Genomic DNA, 25,717 nt, shown 5'->3' with positions numbered 1-25,717 from the left:
AAAACGCAAATATTCTTGTATATATTTTCTTTCAAGTTCGTGGAAATCTTTCCGAGTTTCGTCAACTTCTAATATATTGTTTTGACCCAATATTATGATAATTAATATTATAAAATAATATAGAAATAATAATATAGAAATAATATAGATATAATATTTTGTAATATCAATCTTTCTCTCTCTCTCTCTCTCTCTCTCTCTCACACACACACACACACACGCACACACACACGCACACACACACACGCACACACACACGCACACACACACATTCTTTGGTGGTCAATGATCATACGGATGCTATTTGACTTCGGAATAGAAACGCGCGTCGCGAGTGCAACCTATAATTACACTTTCTGCACTTCCACTTCTCTCTCGTTTGAACATGCGAAAACATTGAGAAAAGTGCTGCATGTTCTGGAAAGAAGCCTCGTATATTATGAGGCGTAATCTTCAAAACGGTGAAATTATTTTCAATTGATTTTTCTTTTTTCAATCGAATACAAAGTACATTGTGAAAACATACTATGAAAAATGGTGAATATATTATTTATAGCATCTCCGCTTGTTTGTATTCGCATGATTATTGATGTCATCTCTTTTTTTTTAGAGCGTTACATTACATACGGACGTTGGTGACATCAAAATAGAATTATTTTGCGAAATGTGCCCGAAAACATGCGAGGTATAGTTCGGTTTCCACGTAGTGAACAATGTTGTGATACTGCAGTTACTTACTAAGTAACGTCTAACCTGCAATGTTTAGCGTTTGCAACTTTGAAGCTGCTTTCTCATACAACTTAGTAAAGCTAGTTTTTACCCTCTCTCCATCAATTTTCAATGAATATAGCGAACTAGTGAAAGCACGCTGGAAAGTTTTACATTGTCCAACTAATAGCGAAGTAATGCTAGAAAAGTTGCCAGTGAAAGACTAAAAGAGAAATTATTAAAAATATAGATATTTATTACAATTTTAAAATTATGGAAAATGATTATTATGATTATTTATGATTTTATTAAATAATTATGATTATACATAATTTTATTTATGATTATTTATGATCTTTTAAAATGGGCGTTATCCACTTTTTCTTTTTGTATGATTTTTTCTTTCTCAATAAATATATTATAATCAGTATAGTGATTTTTAACTTTGTTTTTTAACTTTTCAATACTACTTTTCATTGAGGTAAAGTAGGAGTAAAAGCTTTGCTTCGCTGCATGAAATTGCACCTTTGGATTTTATTATAATTATGTTTAAAACTTCATTACAGTATTGAAAATCTATAGTTCACATATACTATATGTAAGTGCTAATAATAAATTTTGGAACACAGCCTTTGTAATTTTTAAGGGCAGTGTTATCATTATGTATTATTATATGTATTATTATGTATTATTATATGTATTATTATTATATATATATATATATATATATATAAAACTTTTCTGCCATATATATATTACAACTATGTAACAACAGTGTCATTAAGAATTTCAAAATATGCCTATTTGGCTATATTCAAAGACAATGAATATGCAATTATTAAATAAATACTTACTATTATTAATATAATTAATATAATTTTAAATTTATCATGGATCCAACTCCATTTACAGATAATAATTATTAAGTGTTTTTCTATTAAATATTATTTCCTGCCCTTCCTTTATTCTATAATAACAATTTTGTTATCATTAATGTATGATTATATAATTATTTTGTGATATTTTATTTGTCCAAAAATTTGTATATATGCATTATGACGCATGTATTGTAAATAATTACAGAAGGAATATATAATATATAATATAATTTTTGTGACACTATGTATCAACATTCTTATTTCAGAATTTTCTTGCACTCTGTGCTAGTGGATATTATGACAATTGCTTGTTCCATCGAAACATAAAAGGTTTTATTGTCCAAACTGGAGATCCTACTAATACTGGTAAAGGAGGAACCTCCATATGGAATCGCAAATTTGAGGATGAATTTAAAGAAGAGTTAAAGCATAATGCGAGGGGCCTCGTCTCCATGGCTAACAATGGTCCTAATACAAATGGCAGTCAATTTTTTATAACTTATGCACCACAATCACACTTAGATTTAAAATATACATTATTTGGAAAGTAAGTTTGATTTCTTTTATATAGTTTTTGCTGTGCAATAAAGTGCAAAATTATAATAATTTTTTATTGGGTTTCTGTTTACCTAGAGTCATTGATGGTTCGGAAACTTTGGAACAATTGGAAAAATTACCAGTGAATCCTAAGAATTACAAACCGCTTGCAGAAATCAGGATAAATAATGTAACTATACATGCTAACCCATTAGCAGGATAAGTTTAAGGGATAAAATGAACTTTTTACTATTCATCATAGTAACACAAGTAATTTGTATTATTCTATCAATATATAAAAAGAAATGAAAAAATATGAAATATTCGTAATTATTAAGTTATACATATAATTGTCCTTTACAGATTTAGAGTAAAAAAAAATAATATTGATAAATATTTTTATATCGTATATACACCTGATAATCTTTTGTTCTGTGGGTCGAATGGACTCTGGAGATACATCTTTGCGGGATATCTTTTTCTTCTCGCTTCGATTTGGTAAGTGCCCGTTTCTAAAAATTCCTTTGTAACATTTTGTCCATTTGGAGCTATGATGTATCTGAATAACAAAAAAATGAACACACAAATATAAATAATATGTAATTATTTATATTTTTATTATTGATTATCTATATTTTACTTACGCCAATCCAATACCATTTTTAAAAGTATATCCACGTTCAGCTCTTCTTAAATAACCAACTAATTGACTGTTTCTATAAACGCTCTCCATACCCCATAAAGGTACATCGCTATAATTAAATATTTATTTTTTTGCATGATCAACATGTGTTTGAAATATTGATAATTTGATCAGAGTCAAATGCATCGCGAAAAGATGTACTTACTCATTTGTATGTAAATGTACCAGTCTTTTCTTTATTCCATTTTTACGACATTGTTCAACAATTGTTTTTCCTAAGTATTTGCCGTTTTTGCGGCAGACAATTTCTAAAGCCGCTTCTATCGGATTATCGTCCGTTCTTAAATCTGTACCCCAAAGATGATAACCTGATAAACGAATTAATTATTATGAGTTAGTACAGATTAAAATAATATCATATAATAATCAACAATAATAGCAAAAAATAATCAACAATTTTTGCTATACCTTTTTCACAACTTAAACTATAGAGCGCTCTAAAGCCGGCTAGTTTCATATCATATTTTTTACCACATTCCATTAAAGCTTTATAAACTTTTTCGCATGAGCTTCTCGGTATATGTAATTCGAAACCAAGTTCCCCTACGAAGCTAAGTCTGAATATGTGTACTAATTCATCCTCTATTCGTATCAATTTTGAAGTTGAAAATGGAAATGATTTATTGGAGAGATCATCCTCGATTAACATTCGAAGAACTTGGCGGCTATAATAACGGATGATACATGAGATATGAGATGTATTTTTGTAACATTTATATATTTGTATTTGCATTTAATTTTGATACCTGTTTGGACCTTGAATCGATAAAATTCCTATCTGTTCTGTCACATTGTGCACAGTTACATTAAAACCTTTATCTCTTATTACTTTACTGATATGCGCCCAAGTATGATATGATGACATGCCTCCACTTACTAAAATTAAAAATAGGAATATTAATAACGTGAGATTGAAATTTTAAATGCAATGTATGAAAAATATAAAAGGTATGAGGACGTACCTACGTAAAATGCTTTTCCCTTAAATATGGGATCGACTAATCCACCTGAGCCAGATTCTAGACCAGTGACAGTGCAGTCGCCTTCTGTACCTCCTTTTTTATTCAACATACAAGTGTATACAGTTCTGTTAATTTCTCGATCTACTCGAGCTGTAAATATATAATCTACCGCTTTTTTTGCGTCTGGACCACATAAGTAATGTTTTCCGAAATACGACATGTCAAATAAGGCAACGTTATTTCTGCATGCAAGTGCTTCTTCCCGTATCTGTACATAAACAATTATCGAATTGATATTTTTTCTTGATATAAAAACATTTTATGTGACATTCAGTCAGAAAAAAAACTTACAATATTATCGTGCGGTGGAAAATTAAATGTACGTTCTGTTTTTAATATATCAGCATATGTGTTATTTGTATTTTTTGGAATATCATAATAGCCATCATAATCATAAGGTAAAACTGGAGCTATTTTGTTATCCGGTAGGAACCATCCTGGACGTTCCCATCCCTGTCGTTCTTCCATAACTGCACCTTCATTAACGAGGAACTAAAAGATAGTATATAAATATAAAAGTATATAATATAAAAGTCAAAAAGAGGGAATTTGGAAGTTTAAAGAATCGAAGTTTAAATTAACGTAAAGCATACATTGTGGAAAGGATCTGTCTTCAAATTTCTGCCACTCAAATGTTCGTCATGTGAAAAACGAATATCGTAATTTTTTGCATAGGCTTCATGGCTTCGCTCATTCACCCAAACTGAATTTTTTCTTTGTTCTGGTATATACCTATGGATAAAATATACAAAGATTTTAGTTGTATATAGTGATGGAATAATGCATCCTACTTGCCATATTGCTGACTCCTTTCTCTCTCTCATTTTTTTATATTGATAAAAATATAAATAAAAATATAAAACATATTGTATGAAATAATAATTGATAAATCTAAAAATTAATTAGTTAAGTAGATATAACTTTTAATATCTATTTTATTCTAATAAAATTAATTTTAACTTCAATTTAATATACTTTTTTTTATTCTAAGAATAAAAAAAAAAATAAAAAGTAAATTAAACTGAGATCAAAATTAATAGACATTAGTAGAAATGGACTAATAAGATTTTATTACCGTCTTATATCCTGATTGAACATGTGTCTGTCCGGTCGTCCATTAATTATCCATAATGCTATTTGTTCTCCACAACCACCTCCAAACATCATTCCGGCACTATTATATCCGCAAGAATAATAAAGACCTGTGCAGCGTGGATCTTCACCTTTTAGACATTGTTGCATTTAAAATTTAATATTCCTATGTCACGTAATCGATCATAAATTAATGCTTAAATTTTGTACCCATAATAGGTCTATGATCAGGAGTGAAACTTTCTGGGCCGCAGACGGTCGTTCTTATCCCAGTATTCGCCAAAGCGGGCATTAATCGATTCATGGCTTCTACGTGGGTATTGAATACGTCCCAATTCAACTCATACAGACTAAAGGAAAAATCTTCCGGCGGCTTTACAATATATATCATTTGAGTCAAACAGTACGTAAATAAACAATAGCAATTATCTTGTAGATATTACAGATATTATATATTTATTTACAGTATATATTTTTTTTATACCCAACTAAATTTAATCTTACATTTAACATGTACAATATAACTTACAAATTTCAATATGATAGGATTTGGCTCATATCCTCCGATGTTTATATTTCCACCTTGCACTCGAAAGTAGATATTAAAATCAGGATCTCGAACGTTTGGCAACCCTCGTACGTTCATCGGTTCAGTAACGATGTATGCGTGTTTCATTGGCACCAATGGAATATCCAATCCTATCATTCGTGTTATTGTTCCAGACCATGCTCCCGCCGCATTTAATATAACGTTGGTTTTTATAATACCATGAGGCGTTTTCACTCCGCGAACTGTTTTATGACCATCAGTATCTTCGATGAGAATTTTAGTGACAGGACAATCCTCGATGATCTTAAAGAATTATATTCATTTAGCTCAGTTTAGCAATTAACAGTAATTTTTTTTATATTGTATCATTATCGAGCAAATAACTCTTAATTTATAGAATTTGTTCTATTATTAACTTATAGAATTTAGATATAAAATTAGTTTTATTATTATGTAAATATGTACTGTAGAAATTTGATAATAGTAAAAAAAATGCTAATGAAAAAAATGTATACCTTGCAGCCGTTTTTTTCTGCTGATTTTGTTAATGCATTTACTAACATGGCAGGATCTATAGTACCATCCGCTGAACAGTATACTGCAGCCAAAAATGAATTTTTATCCAAAAGAGGAAATTTTTCTTTTGTCTCGACCGGATCAATCATATGTGCATCAATATCAAAATTCTTACAGCTAGTAGTTAATCTTTCATAATCGGTCACTCGCTCCTACGAAAAACAATGAATATTTATTCATCAAAACAATAGAAGCATATCAATTGAACAGAGATATTTAAACTCACGGGAGAATGAGCAATGTAAAGTCCACCGTTATTTATCCATCCTGGATTTATGCCTGTTTCTTCTTGCAAAGATGAATAAAGCATCCGCGAAGCTTTTAGTAACTCCGTCTCTATGTCGCATAGACCACGAAAATTCCACACGAGGCCTGCCGTATGCCATGTTGTGCCAGATATAAGCTTAGATTTTTCCAAAAGCACTGCGTTGACACCACGTTTTCCTAACTGATAAAGTGCATTGCAACCAGCACTGCCACCACCTATCACAATAATTTTTATCGAACATATCAATAAACATAAATCTATATATATAAATATTGATTAATATTTAATTAAGATTTTATTACGTTCTAGTATTATGTACAAAAATACATTGCCAAAAAATGTGAATTTTAATATATACGTATAAATAGATAGATAGAATAATCAATTTTTATTTAATTTTTACTATACGTTTGATTACATTTTTCTTTACAGGTCTAAACTTACCTATTATCACAACGTCTGCATTGCTAGGTACATCAATGTTCTTCGCCTCGTTCTCTTTGAACGTAGTAACCGCTCGTTTATTTCTAAGACCCCATTTAGGTAACTGAAATGAAATGAAATGAAAAGAAATATTAAATATGATATATTTTTATTTTCTTACGGAAATAAAATTATTTTCTTTATGATAGATTATTTCATACTAATTCCAGATCAAATGTATACCTTGTTCCTTGCAAGACGAAACATTTCGTATGCTTCGCAGAGTCAGCTTGTGTGCAATTGTAATATTAGTGCAGATTGAACTACAATCTCCCAGTTCACAGACCGCACCGTATCACACGACTATTCTGCTAGTGGTTCATTCTTTACAATTACGCGCTGTTTATAACATATACATACATTATCAAAAAAACTTTCCAATGCATATTTTTCAACGCTCACTTCTCTTTTACCCGTGATATCAGTCCACGCTCGCGTGCATCGCGCGTTCGTTTGAGAAAATGCTGCTTCCGTGCAGCACACAGAATAAAAAAAAAAAGATTACGAACGACGTCAATCGCAGAGTAACACAAACATTACTCAATTGCATACTTTAAATGAGAAAAACAATATTTAAAAGAGAGGGATAAGTATAAAGAGCTATGTAGTTGCTCAAGTATGCTCATTCTGTTATCTATGTTTCCTTTTTTTTTCTTTAATTTTGCAATGTGTTGTTATACTTATTATTATATACTAAAAATATCTGATATTTTGCTGTGTTGACACATAATGATAATAAGCGATAGAGAAATTAATTTCGTCATAAGATTAGTCCTTACCAGTTCTTATCAAATAAAACTAGAAATATCGTATATTATTAGAAATTATTTAAAAAAAAAAATGTTAACATGAGATTGATATTCTGAAAAAAATGTATGTAAATCAACAAATAAAAAAAAATTAAGAAAAAAATCGTATCTAAATCTAATATCGTAAACTATATATTTTTGATAAAATTAAATTGATTCACATTAGCTATTTACTTTCTAAGAAAATAATTTTCCTCGTTGCTAATGTAGACTCTGAAGAACAGTTATCACTGACAATGACCCTTGTGAAAGCTTTACCCTCTACAGATTTATATATAAATAGATAGATACATATATCTAGAATTTTATTGTTTGATTATAGAACAATGCAACACTTTTTTGACCTTGATATTATATCAAGACATTTCACAAGATTGAGAAATGCATTGCCGATTAATTATGTGCTAAGTTATATGTCTTATTATCAAAAAATTATCAAAAAATAATTTGGTAAATGTGTAAAGAAAAATATCCGATGACATTGCAATGCTTCTTATCTACAAATTTGATTATTTATTAAAATAACAAGACTAATGGTTTTCGCTACATATCAACTATTTTATGTATGATTGAAATATGTTATTTAAAAATATAAATTATAGGTTATTTAAAAATCATATAGAATATATAACATTATTTTCTGCTTTGTAAATCGTAATGTATTTCTAAGATATATTTCGAAATGCATAACGACGTTATACAAACTATTTTTTAAAGACTAACAGTTTCGACGTTAGACTAAAAACACTAAAAAATTACGGAATTAAGTAATTGAATATTCGATATTCGTCTACAAAGTAAATAATATTTCCGACTAAAAAAGGAATCTGGATGGAAAAGGACTCTTAATCTTATTGATTTATTTACTCTGTTATTAACATCTACTATACAATAAACTGGTCGTGCTACAAAAGCAGTACATGTAATTAAGTATTTTAGCATAATGCGTGGTATATATATATATATATATATATATATATATATATATAAATATATTGTGTAAGAAAAATAGGATATTTTTTGGAGAATCTGTGAACACATCTTGAAAGAAGTCGAAGAACGAAATGCCACTTCAAACACAAATAACCATTTCACATAATGAATTATTTAAAGCGAAGTGTGTTCCTCGCTCGCTAAACTATCTGTATCTTCAGTATCGGAATTGGTTGCAGCTTGTACTCGAGCGTATTCGTCGGTGTCGATACTTTTACAAAAATGAATTGCATACTTCAGTTTTTGTTGTAGAACTGCTTTGCACGAATATCGCGGCATTTTTAAAAGGAAAAAGCAAGTGTAGCTTTCAGGAAGAAACTGGTCCGGTGGGTTGTACTTATCCATTACCTAAAAAATGAAATAAAAATAAAAAATAAATAAAAATGGTGCAGTGGTGGATAATTAAATTTTAGTATTTCTCTTGATTTAATATTTCTCAAAGAAAAAGATGGCAATTGCTTACTTGTAAAACAAAGTCTCTGCCTCTAAAATCTGCGATTGTGCGCGGTAAACGTGTTCTGCCCCAAACGAAACGTAGGAAAAGCGATCGTTCTTGATTGGAAAATTCATCCATGACTTCCCAGAACCATTGAACAAGTGGTGCAATCGCTTCAATACCTACAAAATAAAAGATAGCTTTTTTATTTAAAAATTGACAATACATAATTATTTTAAATTTGCAGTAGAGCACATACCTTTATATGTTGCAACAGATTTTAATAAATTAAGCGGTATATCTGGACTACCGCAAACCATCGTTTCGAGTTCAGCACCACTAAACAATGCCAATAAGGGCACAGGAACGACTTTTGATAAGCCTTCTCGTACAGCTGCTACTTGAGCATCAAATTCATGTAATCTATAATCTAATGCCAATCTTACATATTCATGTCTATTTTCTGGTGTTATTTTTAAATATCTGAAAAATTAAATTAAATAATTTTATAAAAATAAACTTTTTAATTTATCAATTCTCTCTAAAGACATCAGATTTAGAAAAAAAATATTTTCTATAATAAATATATATGGAATATGTATCAGATAATGAATAATACATTGTAAAAAGTTAATGCAAATACATAAAAAAATTAATGCAATACCTATTGGATAATGCCACATCGTGTCCTGCAGCGGATGGCGTGGAAAATGGCATTTCTAATGTCTGAAAGACTTTTTCATCAGGATCCATGTCCCTAATACAAAGTAAACCAGGAACATAATCCCTGTCGACTTCCGTCAAATCCGCAGGTGTCAGAGGTATTCCGGCAAGTTGTTTCCAAACTGGTTCGGCTAAATTTAAACTCAATGGACTACCTGTTCGTATAGCAATCCCCATTAAAATGCCTAAGAATTGAAACATGTTCATATGTAATTGTGAGTCGGCCATGGGGTTTAACAAGAAACAGTCTCGATTTGTGCCATTATCTTCACGACCATTTGGTGTAGGTATAAATAGCGGCAAGGAACCATTTTGCAATTCATCACACATCTCTGCTATACTCTCACTGTATCCACCGCCGCAATCATCGACACTTTCCCCTAGAAATAACACAAACATTAATGATTTTACATAATCTAATGAGAAATCACAATTATATCTAAAGAGAATACATACCCACGAATTTTACTTTCCATATCCTATGAGGTAGAAACAATACATCTTGTGTTAAGAGGGACATTTTCGATACCATTTGGCCAAAAACAGACTTGATACCGTCTGGTCCAGCTAATCCGCCTTTGGCTCTAGCTCTTTTCACTTGAATTCTATTTAATTCGATCACAGGTCCATGTTGGCGATCTCTGACCATTGTGGCTTGAATAACTTTGCGAAATGTCGCTTCCTTTATACTGTACACTAACATAGGAGCTAACTTGCTCAGCCCAATATGCCCAGTGATCGGGAACATAGCCAAAGCAGGGCACAAAAGTTCCGCGAAATGATGGAGTAATACTAGTCTGTTGCGCAATACAGAATACGATAGATCTTTAACTAGATCGTATTCCATAGGCGTAGATGCCGGCATTCTGCTTTGCGTAGCTTTTGCAGTACTCCAAGCTAGTGTATGCGCACTGCCGCAGGCCACTCTCGTAATTTTCTTGCCTTGTAACGCATGTACCAGTCTTGGTCTATAAAGCGCACTCGTGGTGCCATCGCCGAGCTGGCCCTCGTCGTTGTCGCCCCACGTGAAAACCTCTCCTTTGTCGGAACATGCGACGCAATGTAACGAACCCGTTGCTATCGAAATGATCTTCTTCCCTTGTAATGCGGCTACCTTACGTGGTCTACGTACATGGTCATCTGTGCCATGACCTAAACGATGATAATCGCCTTTACCCCTGCAAATAAATAAAGAAATAAAAAATGTAAAAAGGAATTAAAGAAGATAATTTACTACGAATAAATAAAAGAAATATATATATATATATATATATATATATAAAAGAAATATGTAAAAATGTATGTATAGTATTATTACCAGGTATAAATCGCTCCGGATCTCGTTAAAGCAACCGAAAATTGACTACCGCATTCGACTTTGATTACGCCGAGTCCGGCTAGAGAATCTATCTTAAGTGGAACTTTACATCCGTCACTTCCACCTCTACCTAACTTTCCATAATCTCCGTCGCCCCAACTCCATACGTTGTCATCATCGGTTACGCAGAGTGTTTGCGCATCGCCACTTCCGCAAGCTACGTCGATTACTTTGTAATCTTGCAAAGCTTCTACTGCCTTTGGTCGTAATTGATCATCACTGTCGCCATGGCCGAGACGTCCGTAACGTCCTACAATCAATTATATCTTTTACAATACAAAATTATACTTTCAATTCACATAATATTCTCTAGTTAAACATTTAATAATTATTAAATTCCGAAATTAAATATTTTAATGTTTTACTAGCTCCTAATCGTATTTTACCTTTCCCCCATGTGTACAGCCATCCAGCGCTTGTAATAGCGGCGCTATGATGACCACCACAAGCTATATCTACGATTTCTATGCCGAGTAAATCTTCGATCAATTTTGGCCGGTCGTACGACACCTTATTACCATGTCCTAGTTTGCCATCGTCGCCTTCACCCCAGGAATATACATGACCTTCCGAACTCAGAGCGAGGCAATGCTTGCCTCCTGAACTAACGGCCACCTTTTTGATGAATACGTGTTGTATCGATTCCAATAATGTTGGGATCATAACTGAATCGGTTCCTCCTATTCCGAGGCGTCCTGCAGCTCCATAGCCTGCAAAGTCTCGCCTTAAGACTTGATACGAGTCACGCAACAATTCTTCAAGAAAATTATTCCATCTTACCAGTGGAATAGACTTTTCCATCAGCAGTTACAGCAAACAAAGTCTGTTCACCGCCAGCCAATTGAATTGGTCTGAGCGCAGACAGACTTTCGCAGGGTGCAGGCAGTTTGACCTTTGGACCCTCCAGACCTCCGAGTTGGCCTCTATGATTATGACCCCATCCATAAATCGCGCCTGATCCGTCCCACGATAGCGTCCAGTCTTCCGGACGACGATTCAGCCATTGCAGTAATTGTTCGTCATGTCCCTGCTTAAATACATTGTGATTCTCATGATCTTTTGTATAGTCGGCATCTCCATCCATTGCCATCTCGTTCAACTGTTTTGTGACCTCATGGCAGAAAGCCTTTGGCAAAGCAGTACGGTCGACAAGCGATTTCGCCACACGTGCAGCGAGACAATACCTTCGGAACCAGGACCACTTGTGCACCTCGGAGCAGAATTGCATTCCGTCCAGCTCCAGATCGCACGCAAGCGCCACGAGAACTTTGAAAAAGTCGCTGTGCATCAATTGCTTACCACCTCTAACCAGAGGATCCTCATACGCATACTGTCTCAAAAGCGCTTGTGGCAGAGAACTAAGTAGAGACGAAAGTGCCACTTCGGGTCTTATACCCGGCCCGTTTGTGTACACCACCTGTAATTTTCTCAATGCCCACATCCTCTGCTGTGCGGACAGAGTGCTTAATTGACTGCATTGTCCCAGAGCGGTAGCCAATCGTGAAGCGACGTTCCTATCGGAGTTTATCAGGCTGTTGTCCATGAGGAGATGTTCGGCTAGAGCTATAGTCGGCTGCGACAGCACCGCTCTGTCAGAACCCAACTCGTACGGCGCTGTTTTCGCCACGATTGGATAAACTGTAAATTTCCAGCCCCAGCCGTTGACGGATCCGTCCGAGCAGAATCGCCACCTCAGTTCGTCTCCTTGGATTTTGATCTCCGGGCCCCACTCGGTCCACTCTCTACCAGATCTGACTGCCACTACTCGGCCACTTCCGTCCATGATCGTAAGCGGATCGTGCCGCTTCTCCGTGGAACATTGCCGGTCGAATTCCACCCGAAGTGCCTCCGCGCCAGGTATCTTCACGTGGCCGGTCAATGTGGTGTCATCTATGTAAGGATGCGGGGTTTCTTGCACCACGGGTTGTGGTGTATTGTTGACACAGTTGCTGTTCGCCGCAGTGTCCTCTAGCTCCGTCACACATAATTCCAGCAACATGCTACCGATAGAACTGTTAATCTTTCCTAAAGCGATTAATACCGATGATATTGTTTCTTTGGCCGATGCGCAAACTCTGTTAGCTACCGCCAGCTTCAACAGGTCCACCAAGACTCTCGCATCATCTTCTGTTAACGCTGATGTAAATTCGTCCAAACCAGAAGCTGTCGCGCCGTCCTCACCCACCACCTGTGCGTTGGATGTTAGAGTGGCAGCTATAACACTCATCGCACTCGTCGACATCCTCGAGGCACGAGAGGACAGACTGGCGGAGCTGGACATAGACATGGCTAACATAGCTAACGGATAATCTTCAGACTCGGGAGTCATCTTAGGGCTAGTGGTTACATTGACTGCTTCAGCAACGTTCGCTGGAGCCTCTCCTCCGCCTTGCGCGATATCACCGACATTCTGATAAACCGCGTGTTCGGTACTCGATGTCATAGTTCCTTCTGGTGGTATCGCGTCCGTCGTTGGTGCTATCGACGCGTTCTTCACCGACGCACAGCCGCTCAGCATCGAGTGACTCTGCAAAGCCGTCACTATCGTCGCTCGTGCTTGCATAATAAGAAGAGCGTTAATCACATGCTGCAAAGCCTGTTGTTTAGCGACGTTACTCTCCAACGAGAGTATTATACTGGCAAGCGATGGTCTCGTAGCGACGGCGTCACTAGTTGCAACAACGACACCGTTCTGCTCCGGTGTATTATTCAGACCAAGACACATTTGGCCCAATGGATCCCTTGCCGTCGGGAACGTGACTGGGTCTTGATTGCCGTTGCTGGGCTGATCGACCAATACCCAAGCTATGCTGTGACTCGAGCCGCAGGATACCCTATTCACTCTCGCGTCCTCCAGCTCATGCACTAATGATGGTTTTCTGTTGACACTCGTCGTACCATTGCCTTGTTGTCCATGATCGTTATCACCCCAGGCATACACCTGGCCGGTATCGGTCACTGCGAGACAATGCAACGCGCCAACAGCCACATGAATAATTTTCTTGCCCCGAAGACCTTCAACTAGTGTAGGCTTTCTAACATGATGATCGTTACCGTGACCTAAACGAAAATAATCGCCCTTTCCCCACGTCCATACTTCACCATACTTCGTTAAAGCAAGAGAAAACTGTGCGCCGCATTCCACTTGTACGACACCTAAGCCGTTCAATCGATCTACCAATAAGGGTGTGTAACAACCGTCGCTTCCACCTCGGCCGAGCTTGCCGAAATCACCATCGCCCCAAGAATACACGCAACCATCAGTGGTCAAAGCCATAGTTTGCGCATCTCTGCTACCACAGGCTACTTGAACGACTCTCTGTCCGACTAAAGCTTGCACTAATTTTGGTCTTGTTTGCGTGATAGTGTCTCCATGGCCCAGCCTACCATACTCGCCTAAGCCCCAAGTGTATAGCTCGCCATTGCTTGCGATGGCCGCCGAATGCCCTGATCCACAAGCGATGTCTCGGATTCTCTTCGATTTCAATGTCTCGATGAGCTTCGGTTTATCCAGCGAAACACAATTTCCATGCCCCAGTTTGCCATCCTCACCTTCACCCCACGAGAACACTTTACCGTCTTGAGTGAGTGCCAGGGCATGCTTTCCACCAGAATGTACCGCCACTTTCTTGATCACGAATTGACTCAGAAAAGGAATGGGCTTCGGCTCACACACATTGTTATCATCCCCTAGACCTAGCCTGCCATTCGTTCCCTCTCCGCAAGCGTACAGCTTACCCTCTTGACTAACGATAAAAAGAGTCTTGCTTCCTCCAGCTATGTGAATAGGTTTTAATTTTGAAAGAACCTCGCTGTATATTGGTAGCTTGATTTTAGATCCTTTCAGCCCTCCTAATTGATCTTTATCATTTAAACCCCAAACATAAACGGCCGATTGTTGAGGTGGTGTATCCATGCAACGCTGTATCGCCACTTGTTCCTGCAAAACTTCCCAGTCAGATGCAAGGAAGGAGACCGAGGTTGTCAACTGATTCTCAAACATATTCTGACAACCAATTATGCGCAAACCATGTATCTTGCAATCTATACCGCCATTTCGACATTGTTTTATCGCTATTTCTACACAAGGGTAATATTCTTTCATATCTTGAAGCAGTGTAACGCTAGTGTCCGAATAACGTATTGTTATCATTCTTAATTCCATTAAATTAGTAAAGGAGTCTCCTACGTTGACCGCTATCACGGAAGGCATGTAACTACTGTCCTGCGGATTGACGATGATTTTCAAAGAGTGTATCAAGATACCAGGCAACATTTCCAGGCGAATCCAATGTTTACCCTGCGATCCACAACTTTGCCAATATTTCCCGGATCCATCTACCAAACGTGTCGCCCAGTTTTCTCGCGAAGATACGCTCAAGGTTCTGATGCACTTCGACCAATCGTCGATCAAACATGATTCTGATAAATCTTGCCTGTGGTATCTGCCTGGCTTACCGGCATAAACAGCCGCGGAACCGGGTTCCGCAATTCTATTGAAACCGTGTCGGTGCAACCGCTTAGTGTAGAAGCAATTTTCGCACAGATTATAATTATCGCAGTACTTGCACTTGAATCTCGGGCCGGAAATCGGTGATAAGCAACACGAGTTACAAATCACGGAATGATGACAAGACGGTACTTTCTCCATCTCGGCGACGCAGCCGGTCCAACCGTGCTGCTGCGGAAAATCTACGGATACATTCTTGCCGTTATTAGTTATTGCTGTGACTACTCCGACACAATGATGAGTTACAGATCCCCAATTGTACTTCGGTTCAATCACCGATGCTTTAACTCTAACTTTATCCCCGACCTTCAATGCGGGTGGTGGACCTGGCAAGGATGGCGGGTAGCCAAGTAATTCTATGTGAATAAAACGCACCCAGTATGTGCCGCCCTTGCGTTGCCATGCAACTTGCGCGTTCAAATCGTGCAAATTCTCCGCGTCGATCTTCACTACCTGGCCGACGTCGCCGTACTCCACTTCTTCATAACTCTTACAGCATCGTACCAGCATGCCTGGGACCACGTTGTCGCGCACATAAATCGCATATTCATCGACCGATAGAAAATCTGAGCGTTTCATGTAGGTCGGTGGTGCACCACCATTCACAGCACCCTCTTGCCCGGATGGAGAATCATCTAGATCCTCACTAATCGAATCGTCACTACCATCTGTCAGTCCCTCCAAGCTAGACAGGGTCTCGGTATCGCTGAGAGCGGCGTCTGGATTTTCCAACAGCCAGCCTACCACACTTTCCGCCGTTACGCTACCTTGCTCGGCGACGCTCATGCTTTTGATTGCTAATTCGACACTTTTCTTGTGAAAACCCATTTCGACTAGCTGAGCTACCAAAGGATTCGCAGGCGTCGCCGCTGAACTTCTCCTCGCCGCTGTGTTACCTTTACAATGTCTTTTCTGACTCGACGTTAAGGAGACCAATGAACAGTCGGATGTAGGAGTAATGGGATCTGAAGTCATGCCAATTCGTTGGATAGGTGTGTGCCTTAATTCGGAAACTAAATATTGAGAGACTGCTAAGGCGGCTTCCTCTAATTCTCCACGCTTAAATATCGGTTTCAATGGTTGCGGTTTCGTGGCGCGCAACAACAATTCCTGTAAAAGCGTACAAGTACGTCTGTCTTCATCATTGACTTCATTAGTTAATGGATATTTCAAAATCTTTCGCAATTTCGATTGGTAGGCGAGCATGGCTTTTCCGGCGTTCAAAGCAGCAAGTTGCTGTTGCTGGCTTCGTAATATCGAGGCGTTGACGGTGCCAGCAATGACGGGCATGCTGCCTGATCGTTTATCCATACAAGCGATACCTAAAAGCAGATTAGCCCAGACAGATATGAGCATCTCTGTTAAAGGCATTCTTTCCAATTGAAATTTCTCATTGACGCGTTTCACCATGTGGAACGGTACTATTTTCCGTATCCCATTGCCATTCCATAGTTGCATAACGATTTTCGAGTGTTTTGTGAATCTACAGACTGTGCCTATCTCACCGTCAGAATTCACTAAACCGCCAATTCTTATTCTGTTATCCAAACCACCGATGACAACGAGAGTCGCCATGACAGTCCGTTGAATGAACAGACCATTTTCACCGCCGTTTTCGTTCATCTGTATGTGAAATAGCGGACTATCATTCCAAAGATCCACTGTCAACGCCAATTTCGTGGAGAGAAATCTATTTATAGCTTCGTTCCAACCAGGCAGAGAATGCAAAAATCTGATTAACCATATTAATTCCTCAGCTACGGTGGAACTATATGATGCGGTCAAGGACATGCGACATTTATTCGAATGAAGCTCAGAACCGGCAGCAATGTCGCACGTGAGAGCCACTTGACCCAGAATCCCGAAGGACTTCTCCAAGAATTGCATCATGTCGCTCAGATTTGTCTCCATTCCCCACGAAGGTAAAACAGCTGCTAGTAGTTTCATAATCATAATTTGCTTCTCGAGACAGGGCTTAGCTTCATCGACAACAATGCTTAGAAGGAGGTTGAGCCAAGTCTGTGAACTCAAAGACTTGCACAATCCCGTCGATTTTGCGATCGCTCTCAGAAGACTAAAAGTAGCCCAAGTTTCGTGATGCTGCTTCGCTAATTGAACATGCGTGGTAGACTCGCCGGATTTATTCGCAGTCGATATTATGCCATGCAGAGTGGAAGTAAGAATTTTGATGGATACCATGGATACTTTATCCGCTTCCACGCCACAAGAAAGTAAAATTATTCGTAGCAAATTCGTCGATGCTGATTTGAGACACGTAGTTGGGTGTAGATCTTCCCCGCGGAAACCGGAACTCTCCATTCTATTTCCATCGAGCGAAGTATCGCTGTCAGTTTCATCGCTGTCGTCATCAGGAGGCGTCGGTGGATCGGCCAGCTTTAAATCGTATTTACCCTCCTTACCCATGCGATACGAATTCGTCGCACCGTTATCCCACTGAACTCTTATCCATCCATCTTCACCGAGTTCACCGATTACTCTACCTACGCCAGGCGGAGGACCATCTTGATCGCCCCATTTCCAATCAGCTCCTCGCATAACCCGAGTGCCAACTTTCATCAATGCCGCCAGTTCCATTCCGCTGAGCTGAACAGTCGGCGGCTTATTCTTTTGAAGAGTATCTTCGTAAATCGTCGTAATTTCGGTCTTTACTTTCGGCGCCTCGTCATCTCCACCTTGCTGTCCTTGTCCCTCGCCGCCTTCACAGAAATTTGCCGACGATGGTCCGATTTGTCTCAGTAAAGTCAAAATGCTCGACAACAGGCCTGAATTAACTAACAGTCCGATCTCGTTGGCATTTTGATAATTGGTTAGCATACCAAGGATAGTTAGCAGGAATCTCGCTCTCGGTAATTTGCGTAACCAAGTATAAGTACCTTGATTCAAACTGCTTTTTCCGCTGACCTTTTGCTTGTTCGGCAACTCTGCTTGAACGACATACATCCGTAAAGCTTGTACTGCCCATGAGATCACCTCGGCTTCAGCCAAAATAACTTTGGATTTTTGATACGGAGTCGTTAACTGTATATTATACAAACAATGCGTAATTCCATTGCTAAGGGATTTATTTTCGTAGGTCAAGCCGAGCCAACCGTTAAGCAAGGAGTATTTCACCGATGGTATCAAATAGTCTCTCTTCAATAATTCCCGCATCATCGATATACCCTGTTCCCGCACACGTGCACGTTGCATCTGACAGTACATAGCACGGCGCAACGTCTCGACATCCCCACCAATGCCGTCGTTAATGACGAATTCAATGATACTCGTCATCAAGCCATTGTAGTCGGCATTAGCCCATTGCATCGGCCCGCATCGAATTTTCTCAGTCATTTGCATAATTTTGTTCTTTATATCCGTTATATCTTCAAGTTTCGTAGAGGAGGAAGTCGTGGCAGTCAGACCTTCTTTGGAGGAGGACGTTGTATCACCATCCGGTTTGTTTTTCGTTTTGGCATTTTGTATCGACGCGTTTAAAATATCCTCTGGTTTACCACCGCCGCCGGATGCATCTTTGTTCTTACGTATGTCCGCTAAAACCATGCGAGCGGCTTTCTTGAATCTAGGGACGGTATATAATAGTTTCAAATCCTCGAGTCCTTTAACTTCGTAACTCATCGCGGACCTGATCTCGTACAAGAGAAATCTGCATCTCTCCTGCGCAGGCGCGCAAACTTCCTTATAACTACGATTCTGTTGCTGTCTAATCCGCACCAAGTTCCACTTTGTCTGATAAATCGCTCGCGCCATGTCGGCCAACGTATTGCTCAGTCTCGCGCTGTTAACAGTCTTTAATTCCTGCTCTGCTAACGCGAGTGCTTGCTGTCCCAAGCCAAGATGTTTTATAATCACAGCCATCAAAACACGGCTGATTTCCTCAACTGGATGATCGCCGCAAAAATCAGCGTGAGAGAATAAATTGTTGGCCTTAGAATATCTGTCGACTATCGTTAAGAATGCTCGTACGTGGCTATCGTCGGTTTTATGTGCTTCCGCTAACGCATGTATAAACGCGATTGTTCGATCGTCATGTTCCTTTTGCTGCTCGTTCTTTGCGTGCACCGGGAGCGGCGGTTCTGTGGGTGAATTAGCAGCGGTCGACGTATTGCTTCTCGCTTCATCCTTCTCCTCCTCATACGGATTTGGTGGTTGTAGGACTTGCAAGCCACCCCGTAAGAAATTCGCAGTGAGCCAAATGCCAGCTTCTTCCTCCGCCGATTGAAGCATCAAACTCTGTCGCATTCGGTAGGCGTGCAAGCCTAGCAAAAATCCCAGAGCTCTTTCTGTATCCAGAAGGGACGAACAGACATCAGTCACTTCGATCGTGATCCGTGCGTTCTCGTCGGGCTCGGCTTGGCAATAATGACCGACGAAACAGGAATCCATCATGCCCCGCGGTGGCGATAACTGATCGTACAATGCGCTACATTGCGTCATCGCTGAAGTTTCGTCCCGGCCAACAACGTACCGCTGCAGCACTTCGAATGGAGACCAAGAGCCATCGTTTCTGATGTCCTGCACGTCGTAAACGTTGTTATTCACTACTACCCAAAGACCACCGTCACGATTGTGATTCTCCAAGTCCGCCCAACGTATCAGTGAAGGCTCCTCCTGGATGGATATCTTATTTCCATGCAACGGCGCGATGATCCCCGGCCAGGACAAATCATCTGCTTCATTCTTTTCCATAGTCGGAGCTAATTTCACAAAATGGTCCAATGAATCCAGAATCGGTGCGATCACTTCCATCCAGTTCATGTCGATGAGCAACATAGAATAATCTACTTGCAACAATATCAAACAAGTTACTAGCTCGGAAAGTAAGACGTTGATTATGTCGCTTTTCAGGACGGTGGCAATTGAGATGAAATCTTTAACGGAGCGGCCGCCTATCTCAGCCGCTAGTGGCAGTATCTCGGTGGAGTGATCGCAAATCTGCGCGATGTACTTCTTCAGCAGCGACTCCGCGCCCATCATTTCCTGATCGTGCAGATCCTCCGTGCGAGACTTGCGCGTGATACACTCATACACTTGCGCGATCAGTAACCGTTGGAAACGCAGCAGCAGATTCAGGCTGGGTGAATTGTCGAATCTTCGAAGATGTTCGTTCCGATCTGCCTGCTGCGATGAGCCTTGCTGTAATCTGGATTGCGTAATGCACGTTCCATTTCTGATTAATTGCTGTATTAGCTGAAGCAGAGAGATAGTCGTAATGTTCTTCCCGGAATTAAAACCATCTTTCATACCCTGTCGCATTTCGGTTTTCGCTTTGACGACGTTCGACGTACCTATGTCGAGAAAATCCTTCTCGTCCGGCATGTCTGCTATTTCCGCCTTAATCGCAGCCTTCAACGCCAACTCCAATCCGCCATCCACCATCAGACTAGATACCAGTAAATCAGCCATAAATCGCTGTCCACTATTTATATATATATTCGCTGAACTCGATTGTTCTACGTTATTCGAGGTATTTGGCAGAAAGCTGGACAGCGTTTTCGCACGTTCGTTAGCTGTTGGTAGCAATATGCTCCAGCCGGTTTGTAAAACTGCTTGCGCCGCATCTTGTATCGTCGCTAATATCCCGGTTGCGCTTGCGAGATTGACACAACGTTGCTTCAAGGAATTTAACAGTGAACTGCTGGCTGCGAGTCCGACAGATTTAGTGTCGATATTATGTGTTAATATAGTATGTAATTGTAATCGGAGCAAGTTCAACGTAGCCACTGCCAGACACTCGCGATCCTGCGTAGGCGGTCGTATCCCTGGTAGGCCTTCGCAAGACTTGGACAGGAGCGTGTCGAGCAGTTGGAAAGTCTCCTCGCATATGTCGACGACAAAGGCCACTCTGCTAGCTCCGCCTGACCACGCTGACATGCACCAGGCAAAGCTCTGGGTCGGACCTGATGCCAGACCGATAACTGTTTTTGAAGATAACGTTGGACACAATGTAGGCTCGGAAACAACGGAACCCAACGTGGGATCAATCTGACCATAATCGTTTCTACCCCATCCATAAACGAATTGATCTTCTGTCAATGCCAATATATGCGTGGTACCCACGGACAAATCTTTGACCTTCTTATCTCTCAAGGATTCGATGACTTTCGGATATCTGATATGTTCCTCGCTACCATGGCCTAAACGATACGCATCACCTTTTCCCCACGTGTACACCTCACCGTGAGCCGTCAGCGCTGCGGAGAATTGACCGCCGCAAAACACCTTTACTACATTAATGTCCAGCAACTTATCGACAATCTTTGGCGTTTTGGATCCATCTGTACCACCTCTGCCTAGTTTTCCATAATCGCCGTCTCCCCAAGAGAAGACTATACCAGATGTGGTTACGCACAAGGTTTGGGAGTCTCCGCTACCGCACGCCACATGCACAACCGTATGACCCTTCAACGTTGTTACTAATGTCGGACTCATGACATCGTCGAAATTACCATGACCCAATCGACCGTAATTTCCTCTTCCCCAAGTGTACAATTCGCCACTGGCGCTTAATGCTGCCGAATACGTGCTACCGCATGCAATAAACATGATGTTCTTCTCTAAAAGCGCCTCGATTAATTTCGGTTCGTCGTACGAGACAGTGTCACCGTGTCCAAGTCTTCCACCGTCTCCGTTGCCCCAGGAATACACGCAGCCATCTTGTGTTAATGCTAAATAGTGCTTTCCATCTGAATGAGATGCGATCATCGTAATTGATTTATCGGAAAAACCATGCACTTTTTGCGGATATTGAGTTTCGGATCCGTGATACATATTATAAACATTGCCATTTAATGACAATATCATCAACGCTCGCTCAGTACAGCAAAGTTGCTTTATGCCCAATTCCGCGATTGCATCGCAGTAAAAAGGAGTGGAACCATTTCCAAATTTTACACCACCCCAAGCTAACACTTCCTGAAATGTTTGCTTGCCATTTCCGCTTCTCGGAAATCCGTATTCAGCACTCGCGGGTGGTAAAAGAGGAGCAGCCAATCTGCTTAAATTACACATTATAATAACTGCGGCTTTTCTCAAATCGACGGACACAGCATCATCATCCGGCAGTCGTAAATATTTAAGTAACACTTCGCAGGGTCCCGGCGTAACGTTTCTATCGAGATGCCTTCGAGATTTTGTTGCTGGTATCATATTCAATCGCCGTAATAGTGGAACAAGCGGTGCCGTACTTCCGGGTGGCGTAACTCGATTATCTTGATTCTTATGTTTACCACTGAGATGAAGTAATAAAACTACGGAATCCAGTAAACTAGAGAGCGTGGCCCTTTGCGCAACTAATTCCAATAATAGGCAAAGAGCCGTATGCTGATCTGACAGTGGTACTGGCCGCCACGATCGTCCAGTAGTCACTTCTCTGAAAGTAAATTTGTTTTGTATCGTATATAAAAAATTGTTCATATAAAATTAATATGTAACTATTATTCATGTTAATATATAAAACAAAAATACATACAAAAATATATAAAACAAAATACATACCCAGTAACGACTTGTCTTAAAAACTTTGCTGATCTTTCCACAACTTCCAACCAAACTTGAGAAACGTTACTTTCATCGAAGAGAGTCGCCTCTGGTAACGATTGTAGTGCCTCCAATGATTCGGTCAATAATTCACTACAAAACTCGACATCTTCTCCAGATCTCCAAGCCCGTCTTAAGTACGCGAACGAGAAATTGAGAGCCGCACGTGAACCAACGCGCGCTAATCCTAAGGTTGCTTTTTCGTGGAGTCTCGGCCTGCGGTTTAAAAATTTAAAAATTTAAGTATTTATGAGCATAATTTAATTTTATTTTCCAAACAAAACACAGAAAAAACAGAAAATAACGTACTCTGGAGAGAATCAAGATATATAATTGTATTTCGATACTCTGCATGTAATGTATACGAGAAAACAAATCACTTAGGAAATTTGACCTGTGCTGTATGTAATAGGGTTTACAACATAAATATATGACTAATTATAATCATATATATTGTATACATTTTATACTCAACGTTTTTTGTAATTTTCCAATAGACTTTGGTAAATTTGAGGTATCTTTGATCTCTTGTGGTTTATGACGAGACAAAGCGGTGAAATATCTTCGAGCAACTATCAAACGTTGTCTTAAACGTATTGCAGATAACGTACTATTTGCAACTTCGCAACATAACTTCCGTTGTTCCTTAATCAATAAATCAATGCATCCTTTCAAATCTGTTAATGCTGAAAATAAATAGATAAATGTACATAGACATTAATATTAAACTTAGCCAAAAATATTAAATTTAAAAAATCAAAAAATAGAATTAGTGCTTATAAATAAAAATGAATAATAAATAGATAATAAATAATAGGTAAGTAATAAATAAATATTAATATATAATGATTTGCTGCAAAATGTAGCATTTAAAAAATAAAATATAAATTACATAAAATGCAGAATATTCACAAAATATATAACTTTCAAAGTAAAACTGTTTGTTAAAATTTTATTAAATGTAAAGAAATATTTTGAATAGAAACTTAAACAAAAATTTAAATAGATTAGAATATAAATAAAATGTCTATGTAAATATGTTTACATGGCTGTGGTCCCCAGAGCCACGAGTCCATTATCCGCCTGGCAGATGTAGCCTTTTCGACCATCGCTGTTGTTCTTGCAGTTTCTTCCTCATCCAGTTTCTGACACGGAGTACAATTACAACCATGTTGTGGACCACAAATTCCATCACAGCAGAGACAAGATAATACTCTCATACCACAATAATAATGGCCAGTTTCACCTTAAAATAATATAAGGAATTATTAAGATAAAACTTATTACATTTTTTTATTTACATTTTTCTAATTTTCATTTCTTTCCAGATTCCAAAATACTTTAGAGATACAGATTTATAACATAGATCAAATGGATACAGAAATAAGTATGAATTAAATTAATATCTACATTATATTTCTATTATTTATTTCTATATCCATACCTTTCTTCGCTACAATTCCTGCAGCATTGATTAAACCATCGCTGAAGGAACCAACAATTTCGCCATCTCGTACCATCTCATTCCACAATTCAGCTAATCCATCGCGATAAAGGAATCGTTGTAGATCAGTCTTCAACCACTTGGCATCCAATCTTATTTCCGGTCTGACTGTTATATTTAATTGGTTGCTCATTTTGCCTATCTTATTTACAAAGACGTGTAATCTGATTTGTTAATTCAGACACGACAAACAGACAGATGTCCCTTATGAGATTCAATTAAAATTAATAATATCGTTTCTTATGAAATACTGTTTTCCCCTCTTGCTTCCACGATTACATGACGATTGTTAATCTGCCTCTCCACGGATCAATAAATAGAAAATCTCGTCTCAAGATTGATTAATTCGTTATTCTTAGATTTCGAGCTCTCGGTCGAACGTGACATCACTTAAAGAACAGAAAAAAACAAGAGAGACGTTCCTCGAAATAAATTCTCTGTTGAATTTTGGAGCAAGCAACTCCTCGGAGAAGATAGAGGTTAGCGATTAGAACGCACTTTGCGGTTTCTCGCTCAAAGTCTCTATCATCCGTTCCATCCTCTAGTCTCCTGTTACCATCTGTAAACATCCGTCGCTGTCAGTTCGCCAATCTCGATTAAAAAATCAATCAATGTTGTGACATTACGGTATCATTATTTTGACATGCACACACCATACATCCCACGCACGCACCCACCACACCACGCGCGCGCGCGCACGCGCGCCACACACACACACACACACCACATACCACACACTATACGATTCAATAAACAAACACATACCGGACGTGTGCCGCGACGGATTCCCATCTCAGACAATTCCGACGATGTGATCGGCTGCTCGATTATCCACCGATTGTCACAACACTAGTGTTGTCAATCTTCGCGCGATAGCGCGGTGATCGAGCATGTCTGGGACGTGACATATCCGCGAGTCGCCCGTCGCGGTCGTCCGTCTGACATTTGACCTGTCAACGAAGACAAGCAGTCGATCTCATGTATTTCAAG

The 25,717-nt window shown here is 38.9% G+C and overlaps 3 protein-coding genes across 10 annotated transcripts; 1 reads left to right on the top strand and 2 right to left on the bottom strand.

Moving 5' to 3' along the window:
• The first annotated feature begins 339 nt into the window (after positions 1 to 339).
• Positions 340 to 7,729, top strand: LOC105431687 (peptidyl-prolyl cis-trans isomerase-like 3). 8 transcript variants are annotated; one of them, XM_011646037.3, is made up of 7 exons: positions 342 to 537; positions 611 to 685; positions 1,853 to 2,133; positions 2,220 to 2,393; positions 2,487 to 2,621; positions 5,160 to 5,343; positions 5,487 to 6,002. In XM_011646037.3, the coding sequence occupies exons 1-4, from the start codon at positions 535 to 537 to the stop codon at positions 2,344 to 2,346; spliced, it is 486 nt and encodes a 161-aa protein (XP_011644339.1). In that variant the 5' UTR covers positions 342 to 534; the 3' UTR covers positions 2,347 to 2,393; positions 2,487 to 2,621; positions 5,160 to 5,343; positions 5,487 to 6,002. The 8 variants fall into 8 exon arrangements, with proteins under 8 accessions (XP_011644342.1, XP_011644339.1, XP_088931098.1 ...); XM_089074972.1 differs by lacking the exons at positions 342 to 537; positions 611 to 685; positions 5,487 to 6,002 and adding exons at positions 692 to 902; positions 6,767 to 6,877; positions 6,988 to 7,729; XM_089074970.1 differs by lacking the exons at positions 342 to 537; positions 611 to 685 and adding an exon at positions 692 to 902 and having other exon boundaries at positions 5,487 to 5,576; positions 5,664 to 6,002.
• On the bottom strand, positions 2,380 to 7,142 carry LOC105431690 (sarcosine dehydrogenase, mitochondrial). The gene is made up of 15 exons (XM_011646042.3): positions 7,001 to 7,142; positions 6,779 to 6,881; positions 6,293 to 6,549; positions 6,006 to 6,218; positions 5,470 to 5,793; positions 5,151 to 5,313; positions 4,924 to 5,071; positions 4,442 to 4,580; positions 4,140 to 4,340; positions 3,789 to 4,056; positions 3,573 to 3,702; positions 3,235 to 3,491; positions 2,972 to 3,134; positions 2,768 to 2,875; positions 2,380 to 2,682 (listed from the first exon to the last, which is right to left on the bottom strand). The coding sequence occupies exons 1-15, from the start codon at positions 7,022 to 7,024 to the stop codon at positions 2,523 to 2,525; spliced, it is 2,658 nt and encodes an 885-aa protein (XP_011644344.2). The 5' UTR covers positions 7,025 to 7,142; the 3' UTR covers positions 2,380 to 2,522.
• Positions 7,730 to 8,259: 530 nt separating the features above from the next.
• On the bottom strand, positions 8,260 to 25,634 carry HERC2 (E3 ubiquitin-protein ligase HERC2). The gene is made up of 13 exons (XM_011646034.3): positions 25,493 to 25,634; positions 24,668 to 25,286; positions 24,269 to 24,469; positions 23,699 to 23,909; positions 23,182 to 23,439; positions 11,937 to 23,056; positions 11,543 to 11,866; positions 11,097 to 11,406; positions 10,235 to 10,956; positions 9,720 to 10,158; positions 9,315 to 9,538; positions 9,083 to 9,237; positions 8,260 to 8,967 (listed from the first exon to the last, which is right to left on the bottom strand). The coding sequence occupies exons 2-13, from the start codon at positions 24,858 to 24,860 to the stop codon at positions 8,734 to 8,736; spliced, it is 14,391 nt and encodes a 4,796-aa protein (XP_011644336.2). The 5' UTR covers positions 24,861 to 25,286; positions 25,493 to 25,634; the 3' UTR covers positions 8,260 to 8,733.
• Positions 25,635 to 25,717: the final 83 nt, after the last annotated feature.

Source organism: Pogonomyrmex barbatus, unplaced genomic scaffold, assembly GCF_055798465.1.
Source record: "Pogonomyrmex barbatus isolate J1 unplaced genomic scaffold, ASM5579846v1 scaffold18, whole genome shotgun sequence".
Taxonomy (NCBI): domain Eukaryota; kingdom Metazoa; phylum Arthropoda; class Insecta; order Hymenoptera; family Formicidae; genus Pogonomyrmex; species Pogonomyrmex barbatus.
Note: the sequence above shows the minus strand (reverse complement) of the source record. Positions and strands in the feature narration are given on the sequence as shown.